Source organism: Pipra filicauda, unplaced genomic scaffold (genome assembly GCF_003945595.2).
Source record: "Pipra filicauda isolate LSUMZ 115617 unplaced genomic scaffold, ASM394559v2 scaffold123_size2130275_pilon, whole genome shotgun sequence".
NCBI classification, from domain to species: domain Eukaryota; kingdom Metazoa; phylum Chordata; class Aves; order Passeriformes; family Pipridae; genus Pipra; species Pipra filicauda.
The window spans coordinates 1,063,607-1,082,691 of NW_024103696.1; the positions used below are offsets into that span (position 1 = coordinate 1,063,607).

Consider the following 19,085-nt stretch of genomic DNA (forward strand, 5'->3'; position numbering starts at 1 on the left):
AATTGTCTTTTATCAAGTACAGAAAGGAAAAGGTGAAACACGAGGCTCTCCTATTTCTTTATGTATGTGTATGGCTCTCAAAACTGACATACTTCAGCTACTCTGCACATGTGTGTGTCTTCTTTCCAAAATGGATCCTCTCTACAGCTCTGCTGTCCATTCTGAATACAGCTTACATCGAAAAAGTACTTGGAAAACTACTGCTAGAGAATTTTGTAGAAAGAGAGCAGACAACCTTAGTACATCAAGTCATGATGTCGTTACAAGATCATTTGTACTAACAGGACAAACAGTAGATTGAAGCACAAGTATAAGAGGCCTGGGCATTAATGTACATCAGTGTGTATACTTCTAATAAAACATTTCTGTAATTAAGCTTAATATAGATAACATAAAATGTAAATTAAGCCAATTTGAAAAAAAAAAAGGTTATTTGCATCATATAAGTGACTAAGTATGAAGGAAAGATGAATATATGCATATACATTTTAAATATCAGGAAAAAATCCAATAGTACTAACGTGCAAAGGCAGTCTTGGCTGTCTGCTTTTATCCTTACATGCAGTATGGTTATGATTCTGAAATAGTTTAATTCATACCGTATTTATGAAATTTCTTACCTCAAAGTGGGCAAAATGAGTTCTAAATTTTTGTATAGCACTGCTCCAAGTACAAATACAGTTGATTCATCTAGTTCTGAAAAGAGTAAGGAAAAAAGATTTTAAAACTCTCCCAAGCTTTCATCATCATAGAGAACTGTGAATACCATTTATCTCTGTAATATGAGTTTTATTTTAAATAAACCAGCATAATTTTGAATTATATCCTGGAAGTCTCTCATAAAGATGTAGCATTGCCAGGAACATATCAAAAGATTTAAACCATTGAAAATCACATTTTCAAAAAATCCATCATTGTATACCAACATCCATGGTAGTTCATTTACCTTTATAATTAAGTATTCTCCAAGAATGTCTTTAATGCCTAGTGAATTCTCTGATGTCAGAGATCTGTACTGCAAGGTATTTGTAAATTGTACCTGAAGTTAGAGTAATTTGCCTGCTGAGCATCCTTTGGTAAGAGCTGGATTGGAATGACTCAGTCTGCTGGAATGAAGAAGCTTCAAGGGGTTCAGCAGAGCTGCACTTCAGCTCACCTCGTACCACCACAGATCAAATCCTGTGCACAATAACTAAGCAAAGCACTGTCTCTTTGGTGTAGAAAGTAATCTCTAGGATTTCTGTAGCACTTTTTGTTCAATGTGCTGAAATAATACCCCATCATTTCCCCCTAGGATAAACTACGGGTACTGGATTCCTTTTGAAGATGGAAAAAATAACCACTCCTATGAGTGGTTATGAGACAAAGTGGTCCTATGAGACAAAGATTCTGAGTCTCCTTGCTAAAGCTAACAAAAAAATCAACATGCTGATATGCTTCTTTACCTGTTGACATAGGAGTGAAGATATTTTTTGGAATGACAACCCTGTCTTCTGAGTTTCGTGCCCAATCAACCATTCCTTTTCTTCCTTTCATGGGGAAATTGATGTCGGTTAAAACAGATGCAGCAGGAAGCTTCTGAATGCTAGCCACTAGTAAGAGAAATCATACAATTGGATTTCATACGTTAAAGTATCATACAATGTCAACAGTACAAGAATAACAAAAGTTTTTAATGATACATTTCAAGTAAAGCAGGAATTCATGGGACATTAACTAGTACAGAAAGCACAATCTTCTGTTTATTATGCAGTTCTACCATGGATCGATTATATCATTTGTCAGCTAGATTCTGATTAAGTTTCTTAACAGGTATTATTGAATGTACTGGCTTATACCCTGAAATTCACACATAAGGACACTGTCGTGTCTTCAGAGCAAATTCTAAAATCATCAAATGTGACAATGAAAGGAAGAGGATGCTGCAAATTGCTTTGGGAAACATAACTGCTAGGTGCTGGCTAATGAAGCAATTACAGAACTTTTGTTCTCTATACAGGCACAATTTCAAGATAGATACATAGGGAGATTCATATATTAAAAGACCTCATTGTTTGTACACAAAAGACAGTAATGCAGTATAACACTTGATTTCTTTTTCTTGAAAGAATAATCTCCATTCTGAATTCTTAATTATACTTTTCCCATCAAAAACCCTAACTTCCAGTTTAGAATTCTGTTTGCTCATTTTCATTTTCTCCCCATTTCCTAACTCAGCTATGATCTGGAAATCAGTTTCATCTTTGCTGTGAAATCTCAGCACAGCTCCATGGCAACACTGTCCGTGTCTAGTAAGACTCAAAATACTTTTAAGGAACTGACAGGGCTGCAAGCATTTATGTATACTCAGAGAGATGACAAACAACACATTTGGAGCTCCATTCTTAATGTAAGCCGTGTTGATAGCCATTTCCTGCCCAATGCACTTCCCGATCAATTTATGAAGAGGCTAATGCAATTGGAAGAGTTTGGACATCAGGACTATGATGAGCATAACGATTTCACTGCAAGGATTCTGAAAGGGGGTTTACATAAAGACAATGGGGGACAACTGTAAAACAATCAGAACATCAAAATTAAAGTAGAAAACCATTAGGTGTCTCATCAGTGGATTTTACTTGAAAGAAAACTGTAATTCCAGTCCAAGAGAAGAGGAAAATTAAGAGGGTAACAATATTAACTTCACAAATGTATTCCTCGATAACCGACTCTTATTTTCAAATTAGACTGTTATGTATTACAGAATCACATTAACGAGGTGGTACTTGAAGTTGTTTCAGGCTTTCCATTATAAAACTATCATCAGGGCTTTATAGTGCTAGTTACAATCCCTCTAGGCTGCAATTGACAAATACATTCCCAGCCCTAAAGGGATGCTTAGTCTTATGAATTTTCAGGTGGTGTGTGGAGGGAATAGACTTCAGGTGTTTCAGAATTACCGGGGCATAAAATAGATTGCGTGTTTTCATATGCAATCAATGGTTATACAGAATATATTAGCACTGTAAAAATGGATTTTCCCCCATAGTTCTTAAAATCTAAAAAGAATTTTGTTTTATTTTCCACATAAATAAAATTAAACCAACAGTTATTTAGTTTTCAAAATTAAATACAGCCTGTATAAGAAAATAGTGGGTTTTGGTTTTTTTTTTACTTGCACAGTATTTATCTGTGCATATACCTATCTATGTATCTAATTAGCTAGTAGACCCTTAATATTTCATCTACCTTTTGGATGACAGTTCCCTTTATTGAAATAGGAAATCAATGTTATTCAATGAAATTCACTCTGCAATACAGAAATCCACTTTAGGACTGGATAAATGGTGAGGGTCTAGGATAATATTCTCTCTACTCTGTCTCTCTTTGTATTTTAAATAGGGCCATTTATCATTGTACCTAAACACTACTTAGAACCAAGAACTCCAAAATACTTGCTAATGTTTAGGTGGTAAATAACAAAACCAGAACATAAAGCCTAAACATTTGACTTATGGCTGGGCAGTCTCAGGTTCATAGTTAGACTCAATAATCTTGAAGCTCTTTTCTAACCTAAATGCTTCTATGATTCTATATATTCCCATTCATGGTGCAGACAAGTGGGCTTTTTTCTACTCACAATCAAACAAAAGTGTCTGTACTTAATTTAACAGAAGATGCAATCTTAACATCCTGGAGATTTTGCATAGACAGATTACACTGTATAAACCAGTAATTAAAACAGATTTGCCAAAGTGCTTGTTCCATGTCTTTCAAAGTTTGCCTCCTACAGATCCACACAGATTATTAGATCCTTCTTTAGCCACTTTGCCGAATGATTCCATGAGGACGTGCCTAACACCGCACTGATGCTTTAAGGAGTAAGATAATTTGCTAGAATTTGACTGGAAGAAACTTTCTCAGTCCATCAACATGATCAGATGGATACATGAAACAATTCCCACCTCTTCGGTGCCACTGTGAACTGCATTTTATATTTTTATATTTTAGGAAAGCTAATATTCTTATTCAATATTAGTCTACAACTCATTCCAGTGAAACTTCAGAGCATGATCAGCAGTATTTCCATTGGGAAGTGAGGCTTTCTAACTTGGTTTTAATCTGCAGCATAAAATAATCGCTTATTGTGAGCACAAAAATCAACAGACTTTTTAGAGGGAAATGTATGTTATTTATGTGCTGGGTCATTCACACATTAAAAACTCAAATGTGAGTTTCTTATACATAGATAATATGACATGTTATTCAGTTTGTACTTCATTGTATTTTTTTTATTGTAGTAGAAAACAATGCTTCAAATATTGGAACCCAAATGATTCAGTTCTGCCACTGCCACACAAGCACTATGTCTTCTCATTTGAAAAAACAAAGGTTTCTCATAAGGTTTTTTTTATTATTTTAAATTTCCATACCAAAACATTATGTTCTGAATTTGTGAGATGGAACACTGGCAAACAAGTTCACTTACAGGCATTGTATTTTTGCTTGTTTATGCATACATACAAGCTGTATAATACTGGAAAAACAGTCAAAGAGAATATTAATAACAATAAGAATGTAAATTGGGGGGACAAAGATGAAAAAGCAGAATAAAAAAGAAAAACTAAAATGAAAATGATCTTAGCAGAAGCTGAAAAAATCTTCACATGTCATGTTAAATTACAGAACTCTAAAAATTCTTGTATACACCATATACAAAACATACAGCATCTCTTACTGCCTCAGACAAATGTTTGAGTTATTGCTGTAATACCTTATTCTGTTCTAATCTGATTACATTTTTATGGACTTTTTATGCTGATAAGTATCATGCTGATACTTATCATACTGATAAGTAACCATTCTTACAGTTTGCACATACACTGCTGTAGACACAATTAACCAAAACTCTTCCAATATGGAAAATTCTCTTTTTTTATTTATTTGTATTATTGCAATTCCTATGATATTCCAGGCATCGGTGAAAAAAATAAATTGTTGAGGAACACATTTTCAGCCCAGTTCTCTTCAACATCGTCATAAATTACTCGGACATGGGACTCAAAGGAATACTGAGCAAGTTTGAAGATGACACAAAACTGGGAGGAGCTATTGACTCCCTCAAGAGCAGAGAGGCCCTACAGAGAGACCTCGACAAATTAGAGAGATGGGCAATCACCAACCATAAGAAGTTCAACAGGGGAAGTGCTGGATTCTGCAGCTGCTTATGTTCATAGACCAGGAAATGAGAGGCTGGAGAGAAGTGCTGTGGAAAGGGTCCTGGTTGATGGCAAGTTGAATATGAGTCAGCAGTGCCCTGGCAGCCAGGAGGGGCCATCAGGCAAAGCATCGCCAGCTTTGCCCCCAGGGAGGGGATTGTCCCGCTCTGCTCTGTACTGGTGCAGCCTCACCTTGAATATTATGTGCACTTTCAGGAACCACAATGTAAGAAAGATATTAAGCTCTTAGAGAGTGTCCAAAGGACGGCAATGAAGATGGTGAAGGGCCTTGAGGGGAAGCCGTATGAAGAATGGCTGAGGTCACTCAGCTTGTTTAGCCTGGAGCAGATGGGACTGAGGGGAGAACCTCACTGTGGTCTTCAACATCTTCATGAGGAGAAGTGGAGGGGCAAGTAGTGATCTCTTCACTCTTGTGACCAGTGACAGGACTTGAGGAAAAGCTCCAGTGTGAGCTGCATGTTGAGACGAGAAGATTCTTCGAGCATTTTTTTGATGCATTTTAGTATAAATTACAAGACAGTGGTTCAATTGCACATAAGAACACATACATATTTGATGATTCCATAACAATTATTGATTCATAAAAATATAAGTAGTCTAATCTAATCAATTTAGTGATTCCTTTGAGTCCTAAAGGATTAATTTTTAATATCCTTTACCAATACATCTCTTTTTGCCTTTATTTAATTTTCATGCTGCAGTTGCAGGCAACCTGTTGGATATTGTTCCACTGAAAATTTCAGAATTGGCAAATACCAACTGTTTTTACTTACTGAATAATATAAAGTATCTTTTGAACTGATTAATGCCAAACTGATAGGAATAGAGAATTTTCCATCACTATCTAAATGAGCTGACTACACACAGTAATATGTGAATGGTATTTCAGCAGTTTATTTGAAACAGCATAAAAGTGGTTAATAATTTCTCAATAAAACTGACTGAAAATACATAGTTCTTGTAGATCATGGCCTAGAAAAGAAACGCTGAAATGTATTGTCTTGATCCCTATAATCTTGAGTGAGTTACAAGCTGCCTAATGAAACTTCTAGTAGCTCTCTGACTGATCTGGGTTGCTAAACAACAAAAGATGAAGCAACCAAACAAGTGGCATGAATCATTGTCCCTTTCTCTTTAGTATTCATCCATTAGCCTCCTGTGTTCAACAAAACCAGTAACATTTCAGAATTAGCCCCTTGAATAATATTAATCACTTTGAACAGGAAATTAGATTCACTGGAAGGCATGACAGAAAAACAACTGCATGTTTGCTCATGGACTAAATGCAACTTCAGCTCTCACATAAGAAGTTTAGGTTTTAAAATTACAACATAAGCCAAATTAAACAGTTGATTCCTGTCCTTATTAAATGCTGAACCAAAATCTTTACAAAAGATGCTCAAAGAGTCTGAATTCTGTAGCATTCATGTATTTACAAAAGAGGATCATAGAATCATAAAATATCTTGAGTTGAAAGGGACCCACAAGGATCACAGAATCATAGAATGGTCTGGGTTGGAAGGGACCTTAAAGATCATCTAGTTCCAACTCCACCGCCATGGGCAGGGACACTTTTCACTAGACCAGGTTGCACAGAGCTCCATCCAACCTGACCTTGAATACTTCCAGGGATGGGGTATCCACAGCTTCTCTGGGCAACCTGTGCCAGTGCCTCACCACCCTCACAGTAAAAAATTTTTTCCTCATATCTAATCTAATCTAATCTTTTAGTTTGAAGCCATTCCCCCTTGTCCTGTCACTACATGCTCTTGTAAATAGTCTCTATCTTTCTTGTAGGCTCCCTTCAGGTATTGGAAGGCTGCAATTAGGTCATCCTGGAGCCTTCTCTTCTACAGGCTGAAGAAGCCCAATTCTGTCAGCCTTTCCTCATAGAAGCGGTGTTCCATCACTCTAATCAACTTGGTGGCCTCCTCTGGACTCACAGGAAGGTCGATGTCCTTCCTGTGCTGGGGATCCCAGAGCAGGATGCAGGATTCCAGGTGGAGTCTCACCAGAGCAGAGGGGCAGAATCACGACCCTCGACCTGCTGGCCACACTGCTTTTGATGCAGCCCAGGATACAACTGACTTTCTGGGTTGCAAGTGCACATTGCCGGCTCAGATCCAGCCTCTCATCCAGAAGCAGCTCCAAGTCCTTCTCAGCAGGGGTACTCTTGATCTGTTTATCCCCCAACCTGTATCAATACTGGGGATTGCCCTGACCCGCATCTGTCCCCTTGCACTTAGTCTTCTTAAACTGCATGAGATTCCCATGGACCCACTTGTTGAGCTTGTCCAGGTCCTTCTAGGTGGCATCCCGTCCTTCAGATGTGTCAAGTGCACCACTCAGCTTGGTGTCATTCGCAAATTTGCTGAGGGTGCACTGGATCCCTTCATCTATGTAATGAAGGTATTAAATAACAATGGTCCCAGTAGCAACCCCTGAGGGACACTGCTTGTCAGTGATGTTTGTTGGGACTCTGAGCCATTGACCACTACGCTCTGGGTGTGATGGTCCAGTCCAACTTTTTTATCCATCTAACAATCCACTCACTTAATCCATCTCTCTTCAATTTAGAGAAAAGGATGCAGTGGGGGACCATTTCAAAGGTTTTACAGAAGTCCAGATAAATGACACCTGTAGCCCTTCCCTTATCCACTGATGTAGTCACTCCATCGAAGAAGGACAATAGATTGGTGAGGCAGGACTTTCTCTTGGTGAAGCTGTGCTGGCTGTCTCAAATCACCTCTCTGTCCTCCACATGCTCTAACAAAGCTTCTAGGGGGATCTGTTCCACAATCTTCCCAGACAGAGAGGTGAGGCTGATTGGTCAGTAGTTCCCAGGATAAATCATCCAGTCCAACTCTTGGTCCTGCACAGGACAGCCCCCAGAGTCACACCATATGCTTGAAAGCATTGTCCAAACACTTGCTGAACTCTGTCAGGCTTGGTGCTATGAAGCACGTTCCAGTGCCCAAACACCCTCTGGGTGAAGAATCTTTTCTAAACCAACCTAAACCCCATCCATACAGCTTCATGCCATTTCCTCCACTTTTGTCACTGGTCGCCAGAGAGACAAGTTTGGTTGCTGGCCCCTCCACTTCCCCTCATGGAGGAAGTTGTAGACCTGGTCTACAGGTTGCTACTGAGGTCACCCTTCAGTTGCAATACCAGTTCTGACTCTCCTTTCTCTTAAGTGATAACGTTCTGGGTTTGTTGTGCTTTATAGCACAGAAATTATATTGATCTCTAATTTGCAATAACTTAAGATACAGATGAATGGGGATCAATTATTTTAGAAAGGCATCAGTATTTTGACTGAATTGGAAAACCCGATACAGGTATCTTCAGCACAGGATGCCAACTTCTGCTTAACCCTTCCTGTCAGAGCAAGAAAGCAGAACTCTGAATTTGATTGCATTCCAGTTACAGACAACAGAGAATGACTGTGTATATTAGCATTGTTTGCTCTTTTTCTATCCTATTTTGATTTGTCCATTGTCAGCATGCTAGGTCTATATTATTCAGCATTTAGTAAACTTGAGTTCCTCACATAATAGGTTTTGAATATTGAGACAGTGGATGTTATACTGCCCTTCTGTGACAGCTCCTGCTAAATTAATTTCTGCCATTGTCACATATGTTCTGAACAAAGAACCTGAAATGATTTTTGTGTTAAAATTCAGAATACTGAGTATCTCTGCAAATATCTCTGTTAAGAATATTCAATTAGAACAATATTTATACATTTTAGAATTATTCTTTTGATCTGAAATGTAGAACCCTTGTTTTCTGTAGAATAAATAAGCTTACTTAAGTTAGCCCATGGTGGATACATGGGGAACAAACTCTTGTCTGGACCATCGACAAAGAGCCAGATGGACATACTGAAGATGATATTCATAACATATTTGCTCTATCCACTTAAACTCCATAATTTTAAAGGCAACCTGCAACAGACACAGGTGAAACCCCCATTTAAAGGAGATTGATTTGTGGATCTCTGGATTTGCTACAGAACTCTGCATGCAAGCATGCTTGATGATCTCCTTTAAAACCCTTTCTTCAGTACAAAAATAAACCCACTTTTTACCACCTACAAGATTATGTATAACAGAAGGACTGTGGTGAATTGGCATCCTCTTATATGAACATAAGAAAAACAGGGTAATTTTCCTTCTCTAAATAATACTCATGAAATCTCCTTGCAGTGAACCAACATCAAACTACAGTCAGAAAAATGCTCCTATGAAATTATATCTTAACAGAACTTCAAATATTAGTTCTAATGATAGTCTAATGACTATAAACACAGAAATGATAACTTCTTAAATTAGAACCCACTGCTCCAGGGGCAGACAAGAAAGGGATGTCTCTAGATGGCTGCTGTGCACTTGCATCCCTGAAGCTTCAGCCCAAAGCAGCTACTGTCTCACTATTCAAGCTTTGGGCATCAAAACACAGTACCAACAGAGGCTAAAGCAGAAGTAGATATTTCATAGGTATTTTCACTAATCAGGCATGAACTTTGCATGAGTCCTTCCTTTGGTGTCAAACACACTGTGCCTTAAATAGGCTCATCATTTGAAGGTTAAGAATAATGCTTTAGGTTAATCAAGAAACTACCTTAACAGTGATCTCTGAGTATCTCCCTTCTGTTGTCCATAGACAATGTAGTGTGGAAGAGAGTTACCCATTACCATTTTTGTTGTAAAATAATACATATGCAGTCTCATAAGTGATTTCTGATTGCACATTTGTTATGATAACTAACCTAAATTAATAAAATTAAAATAGATAAATTTATTTTTAATTCCTCTTTTACCAAACCTTTCCTTGCTCCAGGTATGGAAATAAAATTTAATAATTAAAATTAAAAGTTTAAACAATAATTAAACATTAAAAATTGTTTTTACAGACCATAAAAACTTTCTTTAAAAATAATTATGAAAAATATAACTTTGATTTCCTGAGAAAGAGCATATAGAAATAGCTGTATTTTCATAAAATTTGTACATATTCCAGATGCTACTTCTGCAGGTGCCCCTAGGGGAAAAATTAAAATCTTAGCATTTTTATAATTTTTAATCATTGTCACTATATACTAACTAGTAATGCACATTCTATATTTATTATGGCTATTGGAAGCTGCTAAATGTGGAACATAAAAAACAAAATCAATTTGCTAATCTAAGTCACAAGTTTGAAGAGAACCCAACTGAACTACTGAAAATATAAACAACTTTTTATGAGCAGTCAGAAGAAAATGTATTCTCATGATAAATGGAATGCTTCCTGAAATGTGTGATTATTTAGAAAAATGCTTTAAACACATGGTAGGAAACTGTACGTCATTAACTAGAAGAAAACTCCATCTTCTGGGCATTATTTTGAAGAAGATAAAGATATGAGCAGCCAAATTGACCGAGAGCCACATCAAAGGTACTCTGTGTTTCTCAAGGAACTTTATTTTTTTCCATTCTTCTTAGTATCACTGTGCATTCATGCTACTAAAACTAGGGTCTCCAGCAGCAACTCTTGCCTTGTCATAAAAAACTTCTTAAGGAAAAGAAAGACTCAGCATCAAGAAAGAAAATGGAGAATGGTGCAGGACATAGAATGATTTGGCATTTCAGTGAATGAGTTTTAATTTACACACAAAGTTGAAACCCATGGTAATAGTGAGTGGGCAAGGTCACCTGCAACACCATTTTAGATTGACTGTGCAGGGAAGGTGTAGAAACCAAGCATTTTTTAGTCACCAAGGTGACTTGAAAAAGTGTCTCTGCTGATGATTCTAGCTCATAATGAGAGCAAAGAGAGTGAAACCAAAGGTAATATTAAGGTACTGAGCTCAGAAGGTGGGAATGATGATGAAGCTGCCAGAGAAAGGAAGAAAGAAGAAAAGCTGAGAATCAGACATCATTTATATGTTTATTTATCAAGTTTACTGATGATTAGATATCCACTAAAAACTATTAAAAAGATAGAGAGGGGATTTGACAGAGGACAAGAGATCAGTAAGGAGTCAAACAGATATAAAAATCATTAGCAGGGAATTGATAAAAATATTCTGTGGACATTACATTGCTTGGGGAGATGAAGAGCAGAGGTAGGATGATTGCTTCCCAGAAGCAGTAAATAGAAGTGAAGAAAAGATGGCTATTCTCTGTCTTACCTCTAGGGAAATGACAACTAAACCTATCATTCACAGATCTCTAAAGATGTGAACCAAGTTATGCAGGATATTGAAAGATGATATAAGAAGTAAATTCTTAGACATGGAGATAGAAGATGTGATGTAGAAAAGCCACACACAGAGGAAACAAAATAAAACAGTGGAATCAATATATGTTTTTAATCACAGCTTTTTGCAGCAGACTAGAAACAGATCTCTACTGTATTTTATTGTTGAACAGCTTTTTCATAATCATAAAAAATGGCGTTGTGAAGAACTTTCAGATAACACTGAGAAAACTAAAACTGAAAGAACTGTAAATTACTCTGATATAGAAATGCAGAGATTAATAGTAGGAAAACAGCCAGTGAATCCTAAAAAGTGGAGACTGATTAAAAGCCATATTCTGCAAAACAGTCGATATGGAGGAAATGATTGCAGGTGGCCTTCTTTTTGCAGCAATTCACCAGGCATGTACAAATTTCTCCATGTGCCCTTCCAGAAGCTGAAGAAGAAGCCAGTGCTTTCTTTACACTTCAGCTCCATAAAGATTGAGAAATTAGACAGATAAGATCCCCAAAAAGTTCAAGCCTGTAGGTATGTTTACTAACCAGATTGGTCTCCTCATTAAATGCATCTGCAGTTGCTTTCTATTTTAAAATCCAGGCAAGTCAGAGAAAGACTTGCTGGTCTAACATTACTTGTTAGACTACTGAGCTAATGTTTTGATCACTTGAAGTAGGAAGATCTGCATGCAATGAGGTTCGCCTCTGAACACAGGGTAACCATCTGTGGGCATTATAAACCATACCTTTCTTTTCTTGGATGAGAATATCCACTAGGATTCACCATCAAAACCTGAACTATCTAGGAGGAAAGGAAGACCAAACCCCTACTTGAATACTCATTTGACAACAGGCACAATACATAAACCAAGGGTTCAAAAGAAAGGCAGGTTTGCTTAATTCATCCCAGATAACCAAGAGATGTCTCAAATTAGTGTTTTACTAAATTGTTGAGTCTGATAATTTAGAAGACAGAAAGAATTCAGTCATAAGCTTAGCGTTTCCTGGTCAGCATCAGACTAATTCTCTAATGGACATCTAGTATTCTGACTTTTGTATTCACCACAATGGCCAAGCTGTCAGTGCCAGTGCATCCCTATTAAACACACACACTGCCCCCCCTCTACATTTTAAGCTGCACATGCTTAAAATCTGCTCCTAATTTATGTAATTTTGTAACTTAGATCAAACTATAGTGAAAAGGGTTGTGAGAAGTTGGGCCCCCTGCCCCTTCACTTGGGAGCTGCACTGAAGTTGAATCTACTATGACTGTGCTGGCCATGTATTTTGGCTGTCTTAACCTTGACCTGTGGATTCCATGTTAAGGTCTAGTGACCTATCACTATGGACTTTCCTAAGGACCACTGGACCAGATTCTGACCCTGATGCTTTGATATGATTTCTTAGCTTGACATCAGATCTACTTCATTGCTATGGACTTGTCTGCTGATCTGAAATATTAACTGGGCCTGGCTACTTTCACAGACCTCCTCTGCTCTTGTTTGGATGCTGTGGGACCTCCCCTTTGCCAGCAAGGCTGCTGTGCATGCCCTGTCGTCTCCTGTTTCTCTCACAGAGCAGCTTACTCTTGCTTTTCCCTGAACCCAGCACCTGATAAAGCATATGCTGCAACATCTACACAGTAAATGCCTTCTAGATAGTCTTGAGCAGAGTCACATAGAAAATATGAAACAGAACTGTTAGAAACAAAAATCTCCTGTGTCTCAGTTTCATGTTGAAGCTATGACTCTAACCTTCCTCACGGGAGTTCATAACTAGGTCTTTGTTTTCTGGAGCCATGTCTAATTCATTTTGAATGTTCTCCATGGAGTAGATAAACTGGATTAAGATTTGCTTAAGGGATTGTCAAAGGTTGCCCTTGGGCACTGCAAAATATAACTGTCAGGATAATGCACATATGCTTTATTTAGATTGTTTATATCATGCATGGCAGAACAAAACTCAGTACCTCGGTGGGACATATAGACACTATCCAATATAAGTAGTAAGTAATACTAATTAGACGGAGTTTGATTTACTTGTTCACATTGTTCAATTCTAAATTAACTTTAATAACTCCGGAGAAATATCTTAGTGTTATTATGGTCATTTCAATAAAACAACTGCACAATGAGGAGATGCTTTAAAAAAGATTTAACTAGAAAATTGGGCCTATAAAGAATGACAGAGCTTGGTTATTATGAGCTGTTATAACGCAATCACATGAATCACTATGGCATGTGGACCTTGTGCTCAGCTCGTTATCTAATTCTGGTCAACCCATCTCCAGCATCCCCCGCTTCTTCCCTCCCACTCCCCCCAGATGAGAGGCTTTTCATGTTTATTAAAGCTGTGGGAGGAGGAATCAAAAAAGATCCAATCAGCTAAGAAAGAAATGGAAACAGTCAACTAGTCAACTAAGTCAGATGTTATACCATTACTGTCTCCCTTGTCAGAATTCAAGTGCCTTACATGTTCATTCATTTTGAGTGCAGTTGAAAGAGAGAGATGCCTAATTAGAGTTGCTTGTGTTGCCTTCTCAGGGTTTAAAAAAATCATCTGAATTTTGTACGTATTGCACAGTGAGCTTAAACTGCATTTTAGGAATGCTGGATTCACCCTTGCCTGTGATGAGTATACAAAATGCAAGCACATTATTATTAAGCTCAGTGCCAAAACTAATCATAGAATATGGTGAAAGTATTTAACTCAAGATATAACATAGCATTATACCTGAAGCAGAGAGGCTTCTAATTCTTAAAAAAAAGTCTGTTTGAATTCAGACCTGTCGACCAGATTTTCAGATGCCCTTACAGTACCTTCAGTTTTGGTTTTACATGCAGTAGAGAACTACCACTTTGGACAGCCAATGTGTAGAAAGTACTGTGAGGAAGAAAACATCTCTGGTTTTCCTGAGGCATGACAGATGCAGTCAAAAGGAGCCGTCATTGTGTCTGGCTCTGCAACACTTGCATTACTAACATGCACACCTGATGTGACTGCTATCTCTTTGGCACTACATCCTATCTGCAACCTATTTTCTCTTATTGTTATTCCAATACAAATTTGGGGTTTATTGCTATTGTTATTACTTTAATTTCTTGTGCTGTTCATTGCAGTATGAAGTCTCCCAAACTGGAACTATACTGCTTCAGTGAACTATTCCTTATTTCCTGGAAATATTGCCTGTAGGTAGAAGCTCTATAAAGTTAAAATTTGATTCTAAAATGTGCAATATTCCAGAAAACACAATATACCTATGATGTAAAGTGGAGAGGAAGAATTTGCACATGTTATTACATGAAAAATCATGGTGAATTATTTTTAAATGGAATATCATGAACATGAAATATGGAAATAAGAAGCAGGGATGGAATTTTGTTTTCTACTGATCAACAGTTTTGGGGACTCAACAACACAACACAATGGCTTCAATGAATTTCCTGCACCTGAAAGTCCTAACACAGAGTGACTGAATGTACATGCCAGAGAAGCTATTAATTTACTGAAAATTTTTGCAAACTCTTTTAAAAATAACCTGTACTTTCATTCTGCAAAATTATTCAGCATGAAGTATTCTACACAAGAGTCTAGTTTTGCTATTACTGCCACGCCATATTTGGGGTAACTGTAATTATCTCCACAGCTATATCTAGGAGATAACCAGCAAAAAAAAATATTTCTTGCCTTCCAATAGTATTTTTATTATAACCCACAGTCAAGATGGCTTTTCTAGTACAAATCATTCCCTGGAGAGCTGCACAATCAAAACATGCCACTATATATGATCTTTCTTCCCCACCATAACCTGATTATAGTATTGTTACCCAAGAAATAGTATTTTACAGGATGCTGGAAAAAAATTGCTTTTTTCCCCCTTTTCTTCCTCTCTCTGCTCTGTGTAGTTTCTTCAGTGCTATTGTTTTTATAGAATACTTTTTTATGTACTAAATGCATTTTCTGTCTCTAATCCCAAAACATCTAAATGGTGCTTTATTGGAAACCAAACTGACTGCACTCTGGTGGCAAAGTTTCATAACAAAATTTCTAAACTAAACGATAAAGGAACAATGTATGGTGCCAGTGTATAGATGCTCAGTTATTTCATAATATTTCAAAGCAGTAACTTTTTTCAGAAGCACAGATGTGGTCAGCACAATCTGGACCAACCTTGATATGAAATGTGGCTATTAATTAAATCTGGATGATTTAAAAATTTGTACTCTACTGTTACACTGTTTATTGCAGAGGGACATTTGAATGGCAATGAACCATTTTCAAAAGGTGCTTAATGTCATCATTCCAGAAATGAGACTTTCACTGTGTGTGCTGAAACAACACACTTGTTACACTGCTTGGAGCAAGAAATTAATTGGACATAGAATAATTTTTTCCCAAAAACTTACACAAACATTCACATCCACGGGAAGGGTTGGAAGGAGGATCCAGGGAACTACAGGTCTGTCAACTTGACCTCCATGTCAGGTAAGCTCTTGAGTGAGCAGATCCTCTTGAGGGGCAACATGTTGCACATGTAGGACAACCAGTGGATCAGGGTTTAGGAAAGGCAGGTCCTGCTTGAATTACCCGGTCACCTTCCATGACAAGGTGACTCGCTTAGTGGAAGGGTGAAAGGCTTTGGACATTGTCTACCTAGACTTTAGTAAAGCCTTTGACACAGCAAAGGCCGTCTCCCACAGCATTTTCCTGGAGAAACTGGCAGACCATGACTTGGGACAGGTGCACCCTTCACTGGGTAAAAACTGGCTCTGTGGCCAGGCCCAGAGAGTGGTGGTTACATCTAGCTGATGGCTGGTCACTAGTGGGGTTCCCCAGGGCTCAGCATTGGGCCCAGTTCTGCTGGATAAATGGGATAAATGTCTTTATCCATGATCTGGATGCGGGGATCAAGTGCACCTTCCATCAGTTTGCAGATGACACCAAGTTGATGGGAGTGTTGGAAGTTGGAGGGTAGGAAGGGATCTAGACAGGCTGGATCAATGGGCCAAGTCCAACTGTATGAGGTTCAACAAGGCCAAGTGCTGGGTCCTGTACTTGGGTCACAGCAGCCCCATGTAATGCTACAGGCTTGGGGGAGGAGTGGCTGGAAAGCTGCCTGTAGGAAAAGGAACTGGGGGTGCTGGTTGACAGCCAGCTGAACATGAGCCATCAGTGTGCCCAGGTGGCCAAGAAGGCCAATGGCATCCTGGCTTGTATCAGAAATAGTATGGCCAGCAAGACCACGGCAGTGCTCATCCCCCTGTACTCAGCACTGATGAGACCACACCTTAAGTCCTGCATCCAGTTCTGGGCCCCTCACTACAAGAAAAACCTTGAGGTGCTGGAGTGTGTCCAGAGAAGGGTGATAAAGCTGGTGAAGGGTCTGGAGCACAAGTCTTATGAGGAGAAGCTGAGGGAAGTGGGGTTGTTTAGCCTGGAGCAAAGGAGGTTCAGGGAAGACCTTATCACTCTCTACAACTACCTGAAAGGAGGTTGTAGCAAGGTGGGGGTCATTATTGTCTCTCAAGTAACAAGACAAGAGGAAATGGCCCCAAGTTATGCCAGGAGAGATTTAGATTAGATATTTGGAAAAATTTCTTTACTGAGTGGGTTGTGAAACATTGGAACAGGATGCCTAGGGAGGTGGTGGAGTCTCCATCCCTGGAGTTATTTAAGATATGTAGATGTTACACTTAGAGACCCAGTTTAGTAGTAAACACAGGGTTGCTGTGTTAATGGTTGGACTTGATGATCTCAGAGGTCTTTTCCAACTTTAATGATTCTATGATTCTATAAACATTAAAAATACAATGAATGAGAATTTAGCGTAAGTTATAAAAGAAGTAAAATCAGTAAAGTGAAACAGCTCATTTAAGCCCATTAATAGGAATAAACAATTTTATTATTCAACAGAAGTATATAAGGTTGGAAATTATATACAAGATAGGATAAGAGGGGGACAGAAGCCCTTAAACAAAACCTGAAAGTATGTTTAATAAGCAATTCTCTGGGCTTTTTAATAATGATGTACTACATTTATGCTATGCTTATGGAATTTTTATATTATGATTTCTTTCATTTTCAGCTCTTTCTGTCACAAATTACATTCATATGGGCCCAAATAATTACACTGAGAACAAAGAAGTCGCACTTGAATAGTAACTTGACCTTGTTTTTCTTACATTATTGGGAAAACTCTAGCCATCAACTACAGAATCATTTCCTCCTCTAGTCCAAACCTCAATATATTATAGAGTGGATCTGAATTAAAAAAAATTCTACCCATTTAGATACTTCTACTAAATGAAACTATTTCAACATGAAAGATTAAGATGGCAATATAGACACTAAGTCCTAACATTCCATACCACCAAGAGGTTCAAATGCTGTGAAGAAACAAAATAGTGTTATGGCAATTTAGTAATTTGTAGCTTGTCAGACAGCCTGTAATAACTGTCCAACACAGCTGGGAGGTACCATAACTTCATTTAAGATTTTTTTAATGGAAAGTTTAGTTTTATTTCAGTGAAACACTAAATAAAAGAAAAAATCTAAAATTAAAAAAATAAAGTGCAGGTTGAACAATATCACCCAGGTATACAGCTAGGAGACATCTCTAAAATCACTAACAGTGCAGATTAAAGTGAACATAGAGAATGCTGAGTGACAGGTAAAAATTTGGATCCAGCAACTGGCGCTATGAATAGAAATTATATCCACAGTGAAAAAAAAATCCATTAAAAGTGTGCATTTGGCTCACTAGACAGAGACTCCCTCAAACCATGCATTAAAAAGCTCATGAGTGAATATGCTGTTAAAGAATTTAAAGAATAACAAAATTATGAACAGAAGAAAATATTCTAACAAATGCCTACAAGAAAGAAAAATGACCAAATTCCTCTACAGTTACTTGCCTTGTTTTCCAAACTTTAAAAGAAAACTCCTAAATGCATGCTTCATGTACAGCCAAAGAACAAACACATATAGTTAGCAAACTCCATCTAATATCTTGCCATATAAAATGATAAACAGTATTACATAAACACTACAAAATTCTCTGAACTTTGCTGTTGAATACCACTTCCAAGTAGTGCCATATTTCAATGTCTTACCCTATTGATGTGCAGTCTCTATCATTTCAGTTTATGAGAGTTTTGGATATCTATAATTTTAACTTCTGAAAATTATTTCTAAGAACAACCAGAAATGTAAAATAGTCAATGTGATATAAAATCACCAGCCATGTCTTCCAGTAGTGGAACTATTCATCCAAGAAACAGGTATAAGTTCAATTTGGCAAAGTTAAATGACAGTCATTTTGCAGAAATTAACTTTTCTTTTTGCATTGTTGACTGTGAATGGAGACTATTATTTTTCATTGCCTAGATAGTGATGCAATTTTCAAAGCAAAATGAGCATTAAAAACATTCATTCCATGCTTCTGCAATGAACAATCTAAGATACGTAATGGCAAAACAAGACATTCCCTTTAATCTTTATGAACATATTGTATCCTCTTGAAGTTAAAATGAGAAAGAAGGGGATAAGCTCACTATATTTTTGATAAACATTTCCCTCAGGAACAGGAGAAGTCTTTTGTGTGCAGATGAAGCAGCCTACCTG

At 37.6% G+C, this 19,085-nt stretch overlaps 1 protein-coding gene across 10 annotated transcripts in view; it reads right to left on the reverse strand.

Moving 5' to 3' along the window:
- Positions 1-19,085, reverse strand: part of ADGRB3 (adhesion G protein-coupled receptor B3) — a 463,218-nt gene that overhangs the window by 198,782 nt on the left and 245,351 nt on the right. For all 10 annotated transcript variants that reach the window (XM_027713236.2, XM_027713240.2, XM_027713243.2 and 7 more), the window contains 2 exons: positions 1,446-1,592; positions 621-696 (listed from right to left, as the gene is read on the reverse strand). In XM_027713236.2, the coding sequence (XP_027569037.2) occupies positions 621-696; positions 1,446-1,592 (223 nt within the window). The remainder of the gene's footprint in view (positions 1-620; positions 697-1,445; positions 1,593-19,085) is intronic.